This window comes from Orycteropus afer, unplaced genomic scaffold, assembly GCF_000298275.1.
Source record: "Orycteropus afer afer isolate SDZICR_OR568_19922 unplaced genomic scaffold, OryAfe1.0 scaffold00800, whole genome shotgun sequence".
Lineage (NCBI taxonomy): Eukaryota > Metazoa > Chordata > Mammalia > Tubulidentata > Orycteropodidae > Orycteropus > Orycteropus afer.
This window is the reverse complement of record NW_006922387.1, coordinates 423,860-445,773: the sequence shown is the minus strand read 5'-3', so window position 1 is coordinate 445,773 and position 21,914 is coordinate 423,860. Positions and strand designations below refer to the sequence as shown.

Genomic DNA, 21,914 nt, shown 5'->3' with positions numbered 1-21,914 from the left:
TAGGAAAATTGGAAGTTGTCAAAAATGAAATGGAATGCATAAAGATTGATATCCTAGGCATTGGTAAGCTGAAATGGACTGGATTAGGGCTTTATGGATCAGACAATCATATTATCTATTATGTCAGGAATGACAAATTGAAGAGGAATGGAATGGCATTCATCATCAAAAAGGATGTTTCAAGATCTGTCCTGAAGTACAATGCTGTCAGAGATAGAATAATATCTATATGTCTACAAGGAAGACCTGTTAATACTACTATTATTCAAATTTACGCACAAACCACCAAAACCAAAGTGAAGAAATTGAAGATTGTTATCAACTTCTGCAGTCTGAAATTGACTGAACATACAATCAAGATTTGCTGCTTATCACTGGTGATTGGATTGCAAAAGTTGGAAACAAAGAAGAATCACCAGTAGTTGGAAAATTTGGTCTTGGTGACAGAAATAGCACTGGAGATTGCATGATAGAATTTTGCAAGACTAATGACTTATTCATTGCAAATACCTCTTTTCCACAACACAAACACCGGCTATACACATGGACATCACTAGATGGAGTACACAGGAATCAGATTGACTACATTTGTGTCAAGAGGCGATGCAAAAGTTCAATATTTTCAGCCAAAATAAGGCCAGAAGCTGACTCTGAAACAGACCATCAACTGCTCATATGCAAATTCAACTTGAAATGGAAGACAATTAAAACAAGTCCAAGAGAGCCAAAGTATGATCTTGAATATATCCCTCCTGAATTTAGAGATCATCTAAAGAATAGATTTGAAGCACTGAACACCAGTGATCGAAAACAAGAAGAATTGTGGGATGACATCAACAGTATCATCCATGAAGAAAGCAAGAGGTCATTAAAAATACAAGAGAGAAAGAAAAGACCAAAATGGATGTCAGAAGAGACTCTGAAACTTGCCCTTAAGTGGAGAGTAGCTAAAGTAAATGGAAGAAATGGAAGATAAAAGCACTGAACTGAACATTTCAAAGAGGAGCTTGAGCAGACAAAGTCAATTAATATAATGAAATATGCAAAGACCTGGAGCTAGAAAACCAAAAGGGAAGAACACACTCAGCATTTCTCAGGCTGAAAGAACTGAGGAAAATATTTAATCCTCAAATTGCAATATTGAAAGATTCCATGGGCAAAATATTGAACGATGCATGAAGCATCAAAAGAAGATGGAAAGAATACACAGAGTCACTGTCCCAAAAAGAACTGGACAATTTTCTTGTATTTCAGGAGGTGACATATGTTCAAGAACCAATGGTATTGAAGGAAGAAGTCGAAGCTGCACTGAAAGAATTGGAGAACAACAAGGCTCCAGGAATTGACGGAATACCCACTGAGATGTTTTAACAAACGATGCCCTGCTGGAGGCACCCACTCAGTTATGCCAAGAGATTTGGAAGACAATTATGTGGCCAACTGAATGGAAGAGATCCACATTTGTAACCATTTCAAAGAAAAGTGATCCCACAGAATGTGGAAATTATCGAACAAAATCATTAATATTGCATCCAAATAAAATCCTACTGAAGATAATTCAAAAATGGTTGCAGTAGTATATTGACAGAGAACTTCCAGAAATGCAAGCTGGACTCAGAAGAGGATGTGGAACGAGGGATATCATTGCTGATGTCAGATGGATATTGTCTCAAAGTAAAGAATATCAGAAAGATGTTCACTTATGTTTTATTGACTATGCAAAAGCATTTGATTGTGTGGATCATAACAAATTGTGGATAACATTGAGAAGAATGGGAATTCTGGAACACTTAATTATACTCATGAGGAACCTGTACATAGACCAGGAGCCTGTCGCTCAAATAGAAAAAGGGAACGCTGAATAATTTAAAATCAAGAAGGGAGTGCATAAGGGTTGTTTCCTTTCACCATACTTGTTCAGTCTGTCTGCTGAGAAATAATCCAAGAAGCTGGACTATATGAAGAAGAACATGGCATTAGGACTGGAGGAAGAATCATTAACAACCTGCAATATGCTGATGACAGAACTTTGCTTATTGAAAGTGAGGATGACTTGAAGTACTTACTAATGAAGATTGAAGAATACAGTCTGCAGTATGGATTACATCTCACTATAAAGAAAACAAAAATCCTCACAACTGGTCCTATAACCAGTGTTACAATAAATGGAGAAAAGTTTGAGGTTGTCAAAGACCTCACATTACTTGGTTCTACAATTGACGCCAACGGAAGCAGCAGTCAGGACATCACTCAATGTATAGCACTGGGCTAATTGGCTGGAAAAGATCTCTTGCAAGTGTTGAAGAGCAAAGATGTCTCCTTGAGGACTAAACTGCACCTGACACAAGCCATGGTATTTTCAATCACCTCATATGCATGTGAGAGCTGGACAGTGAATAAAGAAGACCAAAGAAGAGGTGATGCTTTTGAGCTGTGGTGTTGGCAAAGAATGCTGAAGGTTCCGTGGGCTACTAAAGAACTAACAGTTCTGTCCTGGAGGAAGTGCAGCCTGAATGGTCCTTGGAGGCGAGAATGGCCAGACTTCGTCTCACCTACTTTGGGCATGTTGTCAGAAGGACCATTCCCTGGAGAAGGATGTCATGCTTGGTAAGGTGGAGGGTCGATGAAAGAGGGAAGGCCCTGAACAAGATGGATTGACACAGTGGCAGCGGCAATGGACTCAAGTACAGCAAGAATCAGGGAGCTGGCTCAGGATCGGGTGGTGTTTCGTTCTGCTGTGCATAGGGTTGCTATGAGTCGGAGCTGACTCGATGGTACCTAACAACAGTAACATGTTTGTACATGAACCTGTAGGAAAATAACAAGAGCCTTAGAGAGAGTGAAGTGGCATAAAGAAGAAGGGGAGGGAAGGCAGATACTGTATACATCAAACTAAATTCCACATTAAAATTTAAAATAACATAGTACACCATTGGTGCTTATAAATTAGACTATATTTGTATATATTTTTATGTAATTATCAACAAAAATTCTAAACTCACTGCCAACGAGTTGGATCCAACTCATAGCTAACCCTCCCTGGGTTTCCAAGGCAGTATCACTACGGAAGTAGATTGCCCAATCTTCCTTCCGAGGAGTGGCTGGTTGGTTTGAACTGCCAGCCTTCTGGTTAGCACTACATCACCACCAGAGCTCCCGTAATTATTAATAGAGAATTTTAAAAAAAGATTAATAATTTCTCACACAAAGAGGAGAAAGGATAAGAAGCATGCACTGATCAGCTAGTTGTGTTCTCATCCCATTTTTTTTTTTTTCTCAGTGGCTTCTTCTAGAAGCTCTGGATTGGGGCTCCTTTGCTGATCTAGGTCAGCTGCTCTGTTTTGTGTATTTGATGGGAAGCTCTGCAATCTTCTCTTTGCAAAGAGGAGATACAGGCTCATTAATTTCTTCCAAAACAAACAATAAGCAAAATACTTTAAAATACTATAGATCACTCTTCTTGAAATACTCGTGGTAAATATGATCAGAAGGTGAAGGTAAGTCAAAAGATAATAGATAGTTAGACAGAGAGGCAGACAGATGGACAGATATTCTATACAAGGTGTGTTACTTTCAATTGCACTAAATCATTTCAACCAATTTCAGGTACAAAAATAAATAAGTCATTATTGTAATTTTAGGAGAGTACCATGGAAAAAGCATTTTCAAGATACAATTTGGAAAGTAATAGCTTTTTAATATATTACTTATTTTAACATAATTTAATGTATTACTTATAATCCCTTTAAGTTAACACTGCTAAATTCCCTTCCCCCATCCCTTCCATAGTCCAGAGTCCTTTAGCTCAGAAAGAAATTTAATTTATAGGATATCAAAGTTCTTGGTGAGGAGTGGGGTGGGGAATGCATTTTAGTTTTTTTGCTTGTATATAAACAGGGTTTTTAAAGGGTTAGCATGATTTAATTCTTAATTAAATATTGCCTAAATCTGCACATACTTCTTGTTAGGTAACGTCAAATCGGCTCTGACTCATAGCAACCATAAAACTAGGAAACATTAAATGAGCATATTTGAGTAGATTATATAGGATCCAAACTATGTGATTTAACTTCACCAAATAGACAAGTGCCAATTTTGGAACTCATGAACAAAGATCTTATATTTTTGCAAAGCTTTAAAAACTCAAATGTTTCCAACTCAGTCATTTTCTATTAAACATTGAGACAGTAGTCAGTATTTTCTCAAAATTAAAGTGTTCACGTAAGGAAAACAGTATCTAATTTTTTTCTGTCTCTTGACTCAGACATTCATAAAACACTTTAATGCTACTATTTTTTCTTATGAGAAACAGGAAATTACAATCCTTCTATTTTTTTCTAAATGTTATTGTTGTTGTTGTTGTTGTTTGCCATTGAGTCAGACCCGACTCATAGCGACCCCTCCTTGGGTTTCCAAGGTGGTATCACTATGGAAGTAGATCACCCAATCTTCCTTCCAAGGAGTGGCTGGTGGGTTTGAACCACCAGCCTTCTGGTTAGCAGTCAAGTGCCTAAAATAATAGTATCATGTTTATGCCTTTTATTAGGTTGTGACAGGAAAAAAAAAAAAAAAAACTGGTAAGGTAGCAGACTTCAGAAAAGATATTTTAAAAACTGACATAAAATAAAAGAAGCCAGTTCCAAAATATCACATCCTATATGAATCCATTAATATGAAATTATCAGAAAAGGCAAATCTTAGAGGAAAAATTTGATTAATGGTTGCCTAGGGCTTCAGGGGTTGAAAGGAAATTTGGAGCTACTGCTCACAAGTATGAGGTTTCTTCTTGGGGTGATGAAAATGCCCTACAGTTGATTCTGATGGTGTTTGAACAACTCTGTGGATGTAGTAAAAACACTGACTTGCACACTTTGAATGGGTAAATTGTAAGGTATCGAATTATATCTCAATAAAGCTGTTAAAAAAAGAAAAAAAGCTTTGAAAATAGCAAAGACTGTTTTAGTCAAAACTATCACAGGAGTTATTCTTTCTACTTTAATTTTGGATCTCCAGGAGCATTCTTCATCAACAGACCTGAAGAAGAAAATAAATTTTGAACTCTTAACTTGTCACATTTTCTTAGGAAGCATCAAAAGACTGCTCATTCCATTCTCTATATATTTTGCATTTTAACATTTAGGGCTCAAAATGGTGAATTTCACACTTTTCAAATTTTTTGTCTCTATATATAATATTGAAATGACACTTAAAATTATATATACGGAAAAGCAAGCTCATTTCCATCAAATTGATTCTGACTTATAGTGACTCCCATTGACTTTCCAAGGCTGTAAATAATTATAGAAGCAGATGACCCCATATTTCTTCCATGTAGCAGCTGGTGGGTTTAAACCACTGACCTTTTGGTTAGCAGCCAAATGCCTTAACCACCATACCACCAGAGCTCTCTAAATTAATATAGAGGGTTGTTGTTGTTATGTGCTGTCAAGTCAGACCCAACTCAGAGCGACCTCCCCTTGGGTTTCTGAGGCAGTATCACTGTGGAAGTAGATTGCCCAAACTTCCTTCCATATATAGAGGGTAGTGCCTACTTTTTCTGCAAAAAAGTTATTCTTTGGTACACTCCACTTTGTAGGGCTTTTTTCTAATTTGGTGACTTGATATTTGTTAATATATACTTACTCTGCTAACATATGGTGCTCCTGAAGTCTTTGGGAATATGTCTGACCTGTGCAAATCTTTCACACACCAAATAGCTGACAAAACCACTTTTCTTCTTTGGAACTTTGTGTCTTTTTACGTAAACAATACAGATATTTAGAGTCAGCAAAAATTCACCCCATGCAGTGCAAAGAAAAAAAAAAGTCAGATAAATAATAAATAGGTTGTAAGTGAGGAGTCATGACAGAAGCCTCCAGCAACTTCTGGCATTCACTCTCTATCTGCATGAACCCTTCTTCAGATGTCTATTGGTCCTCTCTCTGTGACTGTTACCGAGGTCCTGGAAATGCCCACACAACAGAGGAGCCAGGGACTTAAGACTCTTTAGCATCCATATAAATCTGTCCCCACAGAGGAGATGGTTTATCTCTTCTTCTTTGTAGTGTTTAAAGTGATTAAGTTCAAAGTGGTTCAATCAACTGTCTCAAGTATCTTTATATTGTTGTTGTTGTTGTTGCAGTCGAGTCGGCCCCGACTCATAGCGACCCCTCCTTGGGTTTCCGAGACAGTATCACTACGGAAGTAGGATTGCCCAACCTTCCTTCCGAGGAGTGGCTGGTGGGTTTGAACCGCCAGCCTTCTGGTTAGCAGTCAAGTGCCTTAGGCACTATGCTACCAGAGCTCTTATCTTTGTATTAGTATGATCTTTCTTCTATAATACATCCAGAAATCCTTTTTAAGTCTTACCTCCAAACAGATATGAAGAGTGAGTTAAATAAAGTACATATTTTACTTCAAAGTTGAAGTCACTAATTAATTAGGAGCACAGAACTCTGTTGCTGCTGATACAATTGACAAGGAAGAGACAATCACTGAGAGGGAAAACGTGAGACCTGTGGTGCCTAGACTTGGACCAAGGAATGGCTCTTTTAGTTAGTGAGGTTGGTCTTTGAGAATCTGCATGGTCCCCTCTGGCTCTGTGATTGGGTATTTAAAAGCAGCTGACTGGAAGTGGGGGTGATCATTAGAATAACGAGATTTTAAAACAGATATCGGAGAAACACTACTAACCCACTAGAGCAAAATTTCTGAGGAGAGATCTGTATGTACGCAGCAAAGAAATAAAAATGCTTTCTATATGAGTCAGTTGTACTTGGAAAATTCAACACAACTGAATTATTAACACGTTTTATAATATTTGGATTGCCCATGTGAGTACCTTTATGAGATTGCACCTGTACCTCATCTTCTGTGTGTCAGATGTCTTAATGTAAATATAGAATTATATATTCTATTGGTTTTCACCGTAACTTCAGAACTCTATTGCAAAGGAAAATATTTCAAGATTATCTAAAGAGACAATTAAACCAAAATCCATTGCCGTTAAGTTGAATTTTGACTCACAGCTACCCTCTATAACAGACTGAAACTGCCCCATAGGGTCTCCTAGGCTGTAAATCTTTTGGAAGCAGACTGACACATCTTTCTTCTGTGGAGTGGCTGGTGGTTTCAAACAACTGGCACTTTGGCTGACTGCTGAGCACTTTAACCTCTGTGCCACCAGGGCTGCTAAGTGACATTACATGCTCTAAAATGTATTTCACAGAATTCCTTCTGTTCTGGTATGCAGCCTATGTGTCAGAATTTTTCCATAGGATCCCTATGGAAATCTCAGCCAAAGGAGCCCTCTGTCTGCAAGTTCTTGACTCCCTGAAAAGACTGCTTCATGGGGCCGGAGCCGAGTCTACGATGCTGAGCCTCCACCCAGCCCACCACCCCTTCTGATCAAAGACGCGAACCTGAGCGCCTTCTATCCACCTTGCCGGTACTTTCTCCTGGTATCCTGACACAGTCCTGATGGTGGCCAATTCAAGGGCGACCACTGAGCTGTGAAACCGTCAGAGGGAAGAACTCAGCTCAGCAGGGTGTGATCATGAAACCCAGATTGAAAACCTGGCACAGAGGTTCTGAGTCACAAGCAAATCCAGTGGCTGGAGTGTGATGTCACTCGTCTCCTACTCCAGGAGATAGTAATGCGCTGCACAGGTAGCTTCTGGTTTTTTGTTTATTTCCTGCTTTCCATTGTTTTGGTTTTGGTTGTTGTTTGGTTGGTTTTTGTTGTCGTGAATCCCTCTCACCAAAGGGAATCTGGAGGCCTCTCTGCTCCTTGTCATATTTCTACTCATGTAGAGTGTAATTTAGTGCCTAAACACACTCTTTCAGGTTACACTAGTGAACGACCCACATAGAAGTTGTTGCATATTTTGAATTTAATCTCTCCTATGCCATTTTTTTTTTTAAAGGAGCTCTGGTAGCATAGTGCCTAAGGCACTTGACTGCAAACCAGAAGCTTGGTGGTTCAAACCCACCAGCCACTTCTCAGAAGGAAGATGGGGCAATCTACTTCTGTAGTGATACTGCCTCAGAAACCCAAGAAGGGGTTGCTGTGAGTCGAGTCCAACTCGACAGCACATAACAACAACGATGACAACATGCCATTTTTACTGGTGATTCTGTAGGTGTGTCTTTTGGTAGTTTTGTTCCTGTTAGGTACAATGGAGTCAGTTCCAATCTGTAGTGACCCAATGTACAACAGAATGAAACACTGCCCCAACCTGCACCATCCTCTCACAGTTGATGCGGTGTGAGTCCATTGTTGCAGTCACTATGTCAGTGGTGTTTGGCATGTGAATGTGGGTTTTCTTGGATTTCTAAAGGACTTGTAAGGCAGATAGGTCCTAAATGCAAAGGGAAGTCACTGAGGTATTTTAAGCAAGGGGCTAATACAAGCAAGTTCATGTTTCTAGAAATATCCCCTTTGTTGCTAGAATGAAAATATGTTGAAATAGATCAGCAGTGGTGGTAAGAGATCTGAGCTCTGAGGCAGTAGCAGTGATGGAAGAAACCGTGTATGATAGAGTTTGGAGGTAGCAATGTCAAGACAATGTGTTAATGGTTAGCCCAAAATGAGCAATAAGAGACAACGTTTCAAAATGGGCTTTGAGTCCTCAGAGGCAGTAAATTTCCACTAGGTACCTATTTCTATAAGTCCCTTCAAGGACCTCTCGGGATGTGTGCACAATGGCTCCCATTTGCCGTCGTCCTTTGGAAAATGAAGCTATCGCTGTAGAATTGTAACTACATATAACTAGTACTAGTACCCTAAATCCCCCAGCTCAGAAAGGTGTTCTGAGGGTTAAATAAGACAAGGCTTCAATATATGCTGCAAGCACCATCAGGGAGCTGGTCATGCCTAGACTTCTATAAATATTATTTATGGGTCATAAGGGCCATTGTAAATTGTAAACTACTGGACTAAACGACTGGATTATATGCTATTATAATCACACACACAAAAAGATAGATACTAGAGTAAAATCCAGAAAAAGATCTCAAGTGAAAAAAAAAGAATTTTCAAAGAAATTTGAAAAATTATTTTCCATTTTTCAGTATAAGGCCAATTAAAAATGTCAGCATTTTTTCTTCACAAATGATGAAGGATCTCTTCTGCTATGGAAGGAATCAAAATCATTGGTTGCTAAAGCAAGGTCCCATAATTATTTGCAATCAATTTTACTTACACAAACATTTGGTTGCTAGACCAAATTTAATAGCAGTGATAGTTTCAGCGTCCTTGGAATTTATAATCTAATTCTAAATCAATATATACAGAATTACAAAGGAAAAGCTGAATAAGAGTTAAAATCAGCATGGGGACAGCATTTTTTCACATAATTACCTCTACTACATATTGTCTCAGTTGCATTTAAAATACTTACTTAGATTATACAAATCAAGTCTTCTATTTTCTCTGTTCTAAATGCTAGTGGCTTAAGAATAATTTTCCTCTAAAGTGTGTACCAGACTTTCAAACATATTTTTTAAAATCTTGGTGTATTAAGCACATCTGTTTTCAACTCTAAAAATTGCTAATCTTTCTATCAGTGTTTCTCATCCAGGCATGTGCTTGCTTTTAACAGTTTCATGCATCTAAAAAAGAATTACAGTTGTCTTCAAAACCTTTTAGAGAAACAGATTTACAGTCAAGGCCAAGTTGAATTATCAGAATTTTTGAAAAGGAGAATAAAGAAAGGAAAATTCATGTGAAATTTCAAATAATGCATCATGACACTAGTTGTTTTTTTTCCCCCCTCACTGTCAATCAACTAAAGTGGGATTTATATATCTTGCTCTTATAATTACTTTTCATTCCACTTCTAAATAGAGCATAAAATTCTGTTATAATCCATTATAAAAGAGACAAGCCAATTATATATTAGTAATCATACCTAACTTAGTATTCTTATTTGTTTAATTTTTAAATGTTTTCAAACTTATCATAAAACCAAACCAAACTCACTGCCAACAAGTCAATTGGACTCATAGTGACCGCTCCTTGAGTTTCTGAGGAGGTATCTCTACCGAAGTAGATTGCCCAATCTTCCTTCCGAGGAGTGGCTGGTGGGTTTGAACTGTCAGCCTCCTGGTTAGCAGTCAAGTGCCTTAGGCACTACACCACTACTGGCAAGATACAGTAACTTCATGTTTCTTTTTCAGTTTCCGCCCCCCCCCGAAAAAATCCACTGCCATCCAGTCAATTCTGACTCATAGAGACCACCAGAACTCCCCAAACTTACTATATTTTATAAAAAAATAATTTAAATGTATGTGCATACTACATTTCTCCAAAAAAAGGCTCAATGAAGACAAATTCCTTGTTAGGAAGTGGAAAGAGGTTTTAAATCCCACATAAATAATTCAATGCTTTATCTTAATCTCTGCTTATAACAATAGTTCATAATCTATAATAAAATATTCACTTATTATCATTTATTAGAGACATCCAGCTTTGTAGTTCATCTAAATAAAACATTTACTCAACAGTTTAAATAAAGGGACACATTTTCTACAACTTGGAGGTATCCTCTGTCCTGAAACCCTGTTAGCATGTTATCTATTAAAAGCATTATGCGTGTATTTATATATATATGTATATACATGTGTGTGCATAAAAATATGAACCCAATTTACATTGTACATTTTTTTCTCACCTATAAAATTTCGTTAACCATATTTCCATTTGCTACCAAAAAAAAATCATCTTTGTATAGAAAGCATTAAACATTTAAAAATGTGCATATTGTTTTACAAACCATTTCAAAATGTGACTTTTTTTCAAAATACCTTGTACCTAAACGCTGCAGAGAGGACTAAGTAACATTATCAAGTCTGCACTGCACACTACTGGCAAGATATAGTAAGTGCATGTTTCTTTTTCAGTTAAACCCTTCCCCCAAAAAAATCCACAGCCATCCAGTTGATTCCGACCCACAGAGACCCTATGGGACCGAGTAGCAGTGCCCCACAGGGTTTCTAAGGGTGTCAATCTTTACCGAAGCAGACTGCCTCATGTTTCTCCCTCGGAGAGTCTGGTGGGTTTGAATTAAGAGCTTTCTGGTCAGCAGCTGAATGTCTTAATCACTGAACCACCAGAGTTCCTTTTACGATTGTTGTTGTGTTGTTGTTATGTGCCATCGAGTCAGACCCCGACTCATACGATCCCTCCTTGGGTTTCCAAGGTGATAGATTGGGTAGGTTGACCAACCTTCCTTCCTTTTATGATTAGTAAAGATCAATCAGGAGCTCTGGTAGCATAGTGCCTAAGGCACTTGACTGCTAACCAGAAGGCTCCCGTTTCAAACCCACCAGCCACTCCTCAGAAGGAAGGTTGGGCAATCTACTTCTGTAGTGATACTGCCTGCCTTGGAAACCCAAGGAGGGGTTGCTATGAGTCAGGTCTGACTCCACGGCACATAACAACAACAACAACAAATCAGTTCTGTCTTAAGCATTAGCTTTCTAAGTTCAGCACCCATGATATCACAGAGCATGTACTTTGGTCATGTTGTTAGAAAGGACCATTCCCTGGAGAAAGATATTATGGTTGGTAAAGTGGAGGGAGAAGAATGGGAATTCCTAAGCACTTGATTGTACTCATGAGGAATCTGTACCTTGACCAGGAGGCTGTCCTTCGAACAGAACAAGGGGACACTACATGGTTTAAAATCAAGAAGGGAGTGCGTCAGGGTTGTATTCTTTCTCCACACTTACTCAATCTATATGCTGAGCAAATAATCCAAGAGGCTGGACTATGTGAAGAAAAACGTGGTATCAGGATTGGAGGAAGAATCATTAACAACCTGAGATATGCAGACGATACAACTTTGCTTGCTGAAAGTAAGGATGACTTAAGGCACCTACTGATGAAGGTTGAAGAATACAGTCTGCAGTATGGATTACGTCTCAATATAAAGAAAACAAAAATCCTCACAACTGGACCAATGAGCAGCATCACAAATACATGGAGAGAAGATTGAGGTTGTCAAAGAATTCAGGTTGCTTGGTTCTACAATCGATGCCAACGGAAGCAGCAGTCAGGACATTAGACGACGTGTAGCATTGGGAAAGTCAACTGCGAAGGAACTGTTTCAAGTGCTGAGGAGCAAGGATATGTCCTTGAGGACTAAGGTGCGCCTGACACAAGCCATGATATTTCCAATCGCCTGGTATGCATGTGAGAGCTGGACAATGAGTAAGGAAGACCGAAGAAGAGTTGATGCTTTTGAGTTGTGGTGCTGGCGAAGAATGCTGAAAGTACCGTGGACTGCTAAAAGAACTAACAGATCTGTCCTGGAGGAAGTGTAGCCAGGATGCTCCTTGGAAGCAAGAATGGCCAGACTTCGTCTCACCTATTTTGGTCATGTTGTAAGAAGGGACCATTCCCTGGAGAAGGATGTCATGCTTGGTAGGGTGGAGGGTCGACGAAAGAGGGGGAGACCTTCAACGAGATGGATTGACATGGTGGCTGCGATGATGGGCTCAAGTGTAGCAGGGATTGTGGGGCTGGCACGGGATCGGGCAGTGTTTCGTTCTGCTGTGCATGAGGTCGCTATGAGTCGGAAATGACCTGATGGCACTTAACAACAACAACAACAACAACAAAGTGGAGGGTCACTGGAAAAGGGGAAGGCCCTCAGTGAGATGGATTGACCCAGTGGCTGCAGTGATGAGCTCAGGTATGGCAGGGATCGTGAGGCTGGCACAGGACTGGGAAGTGTTTCTTTCTGCTGTGCACAGGGCCGCTATGAGTCGGAGCCCACTCAACACACCTAACAACAACAACATACATACACACTCCAAGTACTCTATATTTTTTGTGTTGTCAACTACATTTTCTACATCATATTAACATAATGTTAATATTCACACCTAAGAAGTTATGTTCAGCTTGGCACCTGGGACTAAAAATACTATGAATCTACGTGTGTGTGTGTGTGCATGTGCGTTAGAGAAAGAGACCTTCAAAGTTTAAGATAGAAACAAATCTACTTTGACACCCTAACATATTAAAGGGGAAATAAATTTAATCCAGGCTGTTGGTTTTAATTTATCTTCATTGAGATATGTTACATTTCCCAGACACTCCAACTAAACTTTTGCTGTGCTGATTGAAATTGTCTTTCATTTACAAATGTTTTATAAACCTAAGATACTTCTTGGAGGATATTAGGAAAAGTCCGTCCTTCGAAACAGCAGTGGTCCAGAGGACTAACACCACTACCTGTGCGTGATGACAACCATGGACTCTCAGGTGTCTGCGTATGACCCAGGAGTAAGGCATATGCTACCAACGAAGGTCCAAGAACATTTCCTCACGTGATGTCACTGAGCTCAGGAAAAGACTCCAAACATTATCACTTGCTGGAAATAAACATCAAACACCATTCACATGGGATTTCACACACACAGCAATATCACCACTTTTTAAACTGATGGAAGAATGTTCTAGAATAATGAAAGCAGCTCCAGGCTGCAGGTTGCATAATATAGATGTTCCACATCTTTAGACAGGTATTGTCACCACACTCCCCATCCCCCTCCAAGAAAAAACTCACTGCAGTCGAGTCAGATCCGACTCATAGAGATCCCTCCTTTGGTTTCTGAGGCGGTATCATGAGGGAAGTAGATTACCCAATCTTCCTTCCGAAGAGTGGTTGGTGGTCCCCACCAGCTTTCTGGTTAGCAGTCAAATGCCTTAGGCACCACACAAACAGAGGTCCCTCCCTTTTACCTTGTCCTGTTCATTATTATATCCCACATACTTAGCTAGCTCAATGTTTCATACAATGAACAATATTTTTAAAGGTGTCATTTTATTGATGAGGATGTAAAGGACCCTATAAAGGCAAGTAGCTGGTCCTGAATAACTAGGCTGTCAACTATGAAAAGAACCTCAATTGATAAGTTGATATTTTCAGAATGCCTCAAAAAGAATAAAATAACACCATCTATACCACATGATAAGGAGCCCGGTGGCATGGTGGTTAAGCCCTCAGTTGCTAACCAAAAAGGTCAGCAGTTTGAACCTACCAGAAACTCTTCAGAAGCAAGATGAGGCAGTTAGCTTCTGTAAACATTTACAGCCTTGCAAACCCTATGGGGCAGTTCTATGCTGTCCTCTAGGGCACTGTGAGTTGGAATTAACTCGATGGCAGTGGGTTGGGTTTGGGTTTGGTTAGGTTGATCATTAAAATATGTGTCATTCAGAACAAGCTGTCTCATGGCCTGAGTTTGCCAATGTCCACTACTGGTATGTGGGTTCAAATATTCATTTCATAGGAAACCCAGTTTTCTTACCAACCCTCATCTTGCTGAGAGCACTCAGCCCACTGTGTTACAAGTTCAAACAGACAAAACGCCTTGCTCCCTTCCTTCATTGCCATCTTCCGTCTCCATACCTCTTTGGCATTTTGTGGCTTCAAATCTCTCAGTTCCTCATACTTCCATTTCCACAGAGACAAAGCTGATTCCAGTCGTTCTATTTCCTTTTCCAAAGATGAGCGCATTCTAAATTAGTGGAGAATTAAAAGAAAGATGAGATTTATAATGTAAAAGTAATTCATAAATCTACTCAATTTTAGCTTTTTTATTTTCCTAATGTTTGATATTTGTGTATGATTGTAATGAGAGAAAAGGTGTTCTAATTTATTAAAAATTATAAATATTCAATAAAACCTGGTTTAACTTGTTATTCTGTCAATTAACTCTACAGTAGACTGAACATATTTAATTTGGTTTTGCCAGTATCACAGTAATTGGCTTTCTGTCTGCTTTCTCATATATTATTCATACATTTCTCTCTAATACCTATTATTCACACTGTTTCCTTATGAAGAGGAGATTACATGTTTCTAATTTTAACTTTTTTTTTTTTTTTGGTCTTTATATCTTGACTGTACATGAATTAAAAAACCTTTGAAATGACAGAGAATGACAAAGAGCTCACTTAGTATCTTAAAAGATTAATCATTTATTAGGATTATAAAACTAATTTTTAAATATTTGTAATTTTTTTATCTTTCAAACCATTTTTTAAATTGTGATTTGAATGAAAGTTTACAGAGAAAATTGGTTTTCCATTCAGCAATCCATACACTTTGTTTGGTGACATTCACTGCAATCCCACAATGCAACAGCACTCTTCCCTCTTCCTCCCCACAAACACTCCTTCCATTCGTCCTTCATTCCCATCCCTCTCTCACCTCCTTGCTACATCTCCAGACAAAGCTATCCTCTTGATCTCATATGGTCTGTTGTTCTAATGAGTGCTACCCTTCCAGTGTAACTGTTCACCTCATAGGTCTATGTCTACATTGGCTGAAATTTGAGTCATGGGACAATTTCACCAGAATGTTTTTTCTATATTCAAACTAATAGAAATTCACTTCATAATTTTTAGAACAAATGGCAATGGGGACCAAATCTGACTCTTTAATATCTCAATCATTGCTTTTCCCCCCTCTATACCCATGACATTCGTTAGAATGAGTCAGGAAGAATAATTGTTTAATTTGTGACTGTAATAAGAAAATACTGACATTTCCAACCAGCTTAGCCTCAGCTGCGTGGCAGAGCAGATTACGGTTCAGACATGCACCTTCTTTTTCCTCTCCTTCTGGAGAGAGCTGATTTCCCCATTCCCCAGTTCTAGGCCTTGGCAACAGGATCCTAGCAGCTGTGACACAAGCAGAGACTGACAAATGACTGTGGGTCGAGCTTCTTCCTGGATGCTTCTGCCATCATGTGGGAAGAGTTTCCTCAGGAAGCGGCTGCTCCAGAAGACACCTGGAGCAGATCTTATTCATCTTTACCAAGGATCTGAGCTCTGTGAGATCCTTAGCTTGAAACAGAGCCACCCAGCTGAGCCTAGAGAGATGGCTGACTGCAGCCCCTTTGCATCCACAGGTGCAGTGCAAATCGTGGTTGTTTTGAGTCAGTGAATTTCATGTTGCTGTGCCTTTTTGTTCATGAGAAAATTGATAACTAAAAGTGAGGTGCATCAGTAACAAAAGGAATAGTCTAGAGACTTCAGTTGGCACCCATATGGTGGACAAAGGGTGGAAATGGTGGTAAAACTTCTCAGAAGCTGGACTATCGTGGTCTGTTATTTAGTGGCTCAGCATATGGTAAAATTATCATCTGCAGGGACTTGGGATATAGAAAGCATATCTGACATTACCAGTGGAATGCTAGTGGGTGCAGAGGCTTAAAAAGTGTTTATGCAACTGGGCTGGCTCTTACAGGACGATAAGAAGTACCTGCAGGTGCTGGCCCACTGTTTTGTGACAGAATGAGAAACCTGGGGCATAACCAAGTCTCTCCTGCAGAGCCCAGCCTCCATCAGTCAGTCTGTAGCTGGCTCCCAGAATCCAGCTAAATAAATGCTGATGGCTATATGCCACTGAGACCTCTTTGGTTGGAGAGCCTTATTGTAGCTACAGTTAACTGATATGCACACATGAATCTATTTTTATGATGTGAAATGTCTTTAGAAAAGCTTAGAAAAATTCACAGCACCAGAAAATATATGCAGAATCAAAAGGGAATATCAACATATTTATAAAAGTCACAACTAGTCCAGGTAGCAACACTAGGAAAATAATTCAAAACAGAATTAGCCAAGTAAATAAACTAATTTAACCAATCAGAATTAAGCTGTCAATTAAAAAGTTACATAATTTCATACCATCATCCAAAACATTGAAAGAGGAGACAAACAACATTAGTTAAGGGCTTAGCTTCAACTCAAAGGACTCAGGCTGCAAAAGCAGCACTATTTATATGACTTTGATTAAGAATCCCCTATTCTTAGCACAGCAAATATATCGAACAAATGCGAAGGAACAAAAAGTCATGATGTAGAAGTCTGGATCTTAAGAATATAGCCTGTCAATGTCTTCAACTCCAGCTTTAAAACTCAGAAAAACATTTCTGAGAGGTAACGAAATCTAGTCAACTATGATGCAGTTTTTGGCCTTGGTGTTTCTTTTTTTTGTTGTTGTTGTTATGTGCCGTGGAGTTGGACCTGACTCATGGCAACCCCTGCTTGGGTTTCCGAGGCAGTATCCCTACGGAAGTAGATTGCCCAAACTTCCTTCTGAGGAGTGGCTGGTGGATTTGAACCACCAGCCTTCTGGTTAGTGGTCAAGTGCCTTAGGCACTATGCCACCAGAGCTCCCTGGTGTCTCTCTTTAGGATGTGTCAAAAAGAGTACAATTAAGCATAGAAACAATCAGCAAATATTAGTATTTTGTGCTAAACTTAGAAAGAATATGCATTGGTCATTTTACATTAAAATACATTAAATATTTTTCATTTGTCATTTGAATACTTGTAAAGTTTTAGATGATAAGGCATATTTGAATATTTTGGGGGAATTTGGTATCGACTTAGACTTCGAAGTTTCTAGAAAACTATGATAAAATTGCTCTAAGTCTATAACTTCATTAGAATATTGAAGATAAGAATAGCCATATTTATAGTTTTAGCTTATTAGATTTATATGAGTATTTAATTACTTGGAAACACTTTATTTTGTTAGCAATGGACAAACACAAAGAGGAAATAGAACACATTATTAAAGTATGTTATTAAAAGAAACTAATTAATGTCGGGTAATCGAGCCTACAGAGTCCCTGGGTGGTGCAGACAGGCAAGTTCCCAACCACTAACAGAAAAGGTAGAGAGTGAAAAAGGCCTGGCAGTCGACTTCCAGTAAAATCACAGCTACAGAAAACCGCAGGGCGTGCAGTCCTACTCCGAACCATGGGGCTGCCCTGAATCCACATCTAGTCAACAGAGCACAACAGAGCACAGTGATCAACTGATTCCTTAATATAATGTTGAGTATTATTTTATTTATAAATAGAATCATATATTAAAAATGTACACTTGAAAATTTGAGAAAGATGTAGATTTTAAAATTTATAAATTTAGTAGTTCATGTTAAGAAGTCAAATGTCAGTATTTTGAAATTACACTAAATTAAATCAAATAGTTTGAAAAATTAAAATAAACTCAACTTTTAAAAAATTCATATTAACATAAAAATGATTTATAAACACTACTGAATAAATGTTCATCCTCAAAACAGTTATCAAAATTATTGGGAAACTATTCCTTGTAGGGTTCCCCAAATAGTTCAAGAACATTTCAAACTATAAAGCAACCAAACTTTCAATCTCAGTTTTATGCAAATATGGATATAATGTAAATATTAAGATATAAATGTATCTAGATCATGTCTAAATCTAGAGCAAATATTAGAAGGCCACTTCATGGAGAAAAAGGTGATTTTACCAAGGTAAATTAGAATAAATAGACTGCTACAGTATTCAAATTCCTTACTTAGAGCAAATTAGTAACATTTCAAGGATAGTAAGACATAACAACAACAACAACAATAAGACTTTAGAGGGAGCTCTGGTGGCATAGTGCCTAAGGCACTTGACTGCTAACCAGAAGGCTGGTGGTTCAAACCCACCAGCCACTCCTTGGAAGGAAGGTTGGGCAATCTACTTTCCTAGTAATACCACCTCGGAAACCCAAGGAGGGGTCGCTATGAGTTGAGTCTGACTCGACAACAGTGAGTTTGGTTTGGGTTTTTGGAAAGCTTTAGAAGATATTTTAGATTACTCTTATCTCTTTAGATATACATCTTAAATGAAATAACTGGTACTTAATATTTTTCTGAAAGAAAATAATGTATTTTTATTATGGAAAATGTTACCATTCAGTCAGGGGAGCAAGAGACAAGCGATTCATGAAGACGCATTGAATAGGAATGGGATGCTTGGATATTTTTAGGACGGCCCACCAAAGAGTTTGGTGACTCTCTTCAACCATGAAAAGGAGCTCTGGCAACACCGTGGCCAAGCACTGGCTGCTAACCAAACGGCTGGCTGTGCCAACCTGCTGGCCATCCTGTGCGAGGAAGATCACAGCCTTGGACACCCTGTGGACAGTTCTACTCTGTCCTCTATGGGCACTGAGTTGGAATCAACTCAGTGGTAGGGGGTTTGGATAAAATCATGAACAGTGCATATTGAAATGTATGCAGCAGAGGGTACCCCGCCGACCTCAATTTTCTGACTTACTTATTTAAGGATCTCTGGTGGCATAGTGGGAGTTCTGATGGCATAGTGCCTAAAGGCACTTGACTGCTAACCAGAAGGCTGGTGGTTCAAACCCACCAGCCACTCCTCGGAAGGAAGGTTGGGCAATCTACTTCCATAGTGATACCACCTCAGAAACCTAAGGAGAGATCGCTATGAGTTGGGTCTGACTCAATGGCACATAACAACAACAACAACAGGTGGCATAGTGGTTAAGGCATTTGACTGCTAACCAGAAGGTTGGTGGTTCAAACCCACCAGCCATTCCATGGAAGGAAGACTGGGCAACCTAATTCCATAAAGATTTACCACTTCTATTTTATATTTCAGGAGCTCTGGGAGCATAGTGTCTAAGACATTTGACTGCAAACCAGAAGGCTGGTGGTTCAAACCCACCACCTACTCCTCAGAAGGAAGATTGGGTGATCTACTTCCATAGTGATACCATCTTGGAAACCTAAGGAGGGGTCGCTATGATTTTAGAGAGATTTTTCATAAATGACTAATTCTCTAGTCAAATTTAGAATTGAAATGTAAAATATCATCATGCTATTTGAACAAGAAGGCAGAAAACAAACACTAATATTTTCTCCAAAGAGTACTGTATATTTTACATATAAATTCTATAAAGCAAACTTAAGGCCATGCTCAGTAAAAATAGAGTATCTTAAATATAACATTATGAACTTTGAAAAACCAGATTGCTAACCTATACAGAATTTGTCTAAAAGGTGAAGTATGAACCCAAACTATTTTTATAGAATGATGTGATTACACTTTATACGATCTTTTTCTACTTTATTAACAGTCATGATCCCATAAATGGACATAAAAATTGTACACATAGACAGGAATATTAATAAGAATTTTTCTCAGGAGTGAAATGTCCTGAAGGATTACTATCTAGGAATATATATTAAGCATTTTTGAACTGTAAGAAATTCATTGTAAAAGATATAGTTAGTCTTTCCTTAAAGAGTCCAATTAATGTCCAAATGTTTTTGCCAGACCAAAATAATTAACTTGAAATAATGTTTAGATGCCCATATTTATTTTAGTACAAAATGCAGAGTTAGTATTAAACTGTGAATAATAAAGTTTCTACAGATAAATTTTTAACGAGCATATAGTGCCCATCCTGTCATTGCATTTCCAGCTACTTATCATTACATCTGGTAGCAGTAAAAGTTCTCAGGTGCAACCAGTTAAAGCCACACATGATTAATTAGAAAAGAGATGCATTTAGAGAACATCATTAAGTTTGGAGAGCTTCAGGAGGGCCCAAGAAGAAAAGGTCACCAGGAACAACCCACCACATGCTACAGGGCTGATCAGAAGAGGATCCCACCACCCAAAGATTTTCCCATCTGCTGCCAATAACTTCTCCTGGTACCAATTATGTTTCTAGCAAATAAATATGTCCAAGATTAGCTTATCTTAAGTAGGAAAGGACATTAACTCACTGCCATTGTGTCAATTCTGACTCATAATGACTCCCATTGGGTTTCCAAGGCTGTAAATCTTTATGGAAGCCAACTCCCTCATCTTTGTTTCCCAGAGTGATTGGTGGGTTCAAACCACCAACCTTTTGGTCAGCAGCCAAATGCCTTAACCATTACACCAGAGCTCCATAGAAAGGACATTAGTAGCTTAAATGATCTCTGATAGAGCAAGAGAAGGAAACTAGAAAACTGTGAAACCAGAAATCCCACAGGAAAAGAACAAAACCTTCTCATGAGGCCACCACTGAAGGACCAGTATCACAGCCTGACTTCCACACCATCAACATGAGATACTGGGTCATGTCACCAGGGTTCACGGACTACTGCTGCCTCTAGAAACCAGAAGTCCTTACTGGCCCTGCCTTCACTTCTCCACAGCAGACACTGGGTGCTCTCTTCCTCCTTGTAGCATTAAAATAATAATTTTGTTGTTGTTGTTATAATTATAGATAATAATAATAATAAACACTGCCAAGGAGTCACTTCCAACTCACAGTGCCCCTAGAGGACAGAGTAGAACTGTCCCATAGGGTTTCCAAGGTTGTCAGTCTTTACCAAAGCAGATTGCTACTTCTTCCTCCCACTGACCAGCTGGTGGATTCAAACCACCAAACTGTCAGTTGGCAGCCAAGCACTTTAACTACTGCATCACCAAGGCTCTTTTCTGCTTAAGATGGGGACCTACATCTGAATAATTATCCCTAGACCACTGTCTGTGGCCTAATTGCAAGGGAGACTATGGTAGAGACTTACTAGGATTTGTGTAGCTTATGCACAGAAATAAGCTCCATTGCATAAAGTGGCTGTTACTGTGTGCCACTGACTTGTAGTGACCCAAAGTGACAGAGTAGAACTGCCCCCATAGGGCTTTCTATACTATAATTTTCACAGAAGCAGATTGTCAGTCCTTTTCTCCCACAAGGTCATTGGTGGGTTGGAACTGTGACCTTTGGTTAACAGCTGAGTGCTTAACCATTGTGCCACCAGGACTCCTAGTGGACAGTCCATACCTAGAATAAGCAAGTGTATAGAGATCAAAGTTTATCCGTGATTACCAGGAGTGGGTGCGTGAGAGAGAGGGAGAAAGAGGACTCACTGCTTAGGGGACCCTGAGCTTCTGTGAAGGGTGATGACACCATTTGGGGAGAAATAAGGATGATGACTGAACAACACGGTGAGCATAATTAGTGTCACTGCACTGTGCATGTAAAGATGTTGAAATGTCAAATACTTCGTTACTTACGTATTTAGCACAATAAAAAAAATACAAAAAAAA

At 38.9% G+C, this 21,914-nt stretch overlaps 1 protein-coding gene across 1 annotated transcript in view; it reads right to left on the bottom strand.

Moving 5' to 3' along the window:
- CCDC102B (coiled-coil domain containing 102B) overlaps window positions 1-21,914 on the bottom strand; it is a 219,591-nt gene that overhangs the window by 188,439 nt on the left and 9,238 nt on the right. The window contains exon 3 of the mRNA XM_007957821.1: window positions 14,421-14,529. Coding sequence (XP_007956012.1) covers window positions 14,421-14,529 — 109 coding nt within the window. The remainder of the gene's footprint in view (window positions 1-14,420; window positions 14,530-21,914) is intronic.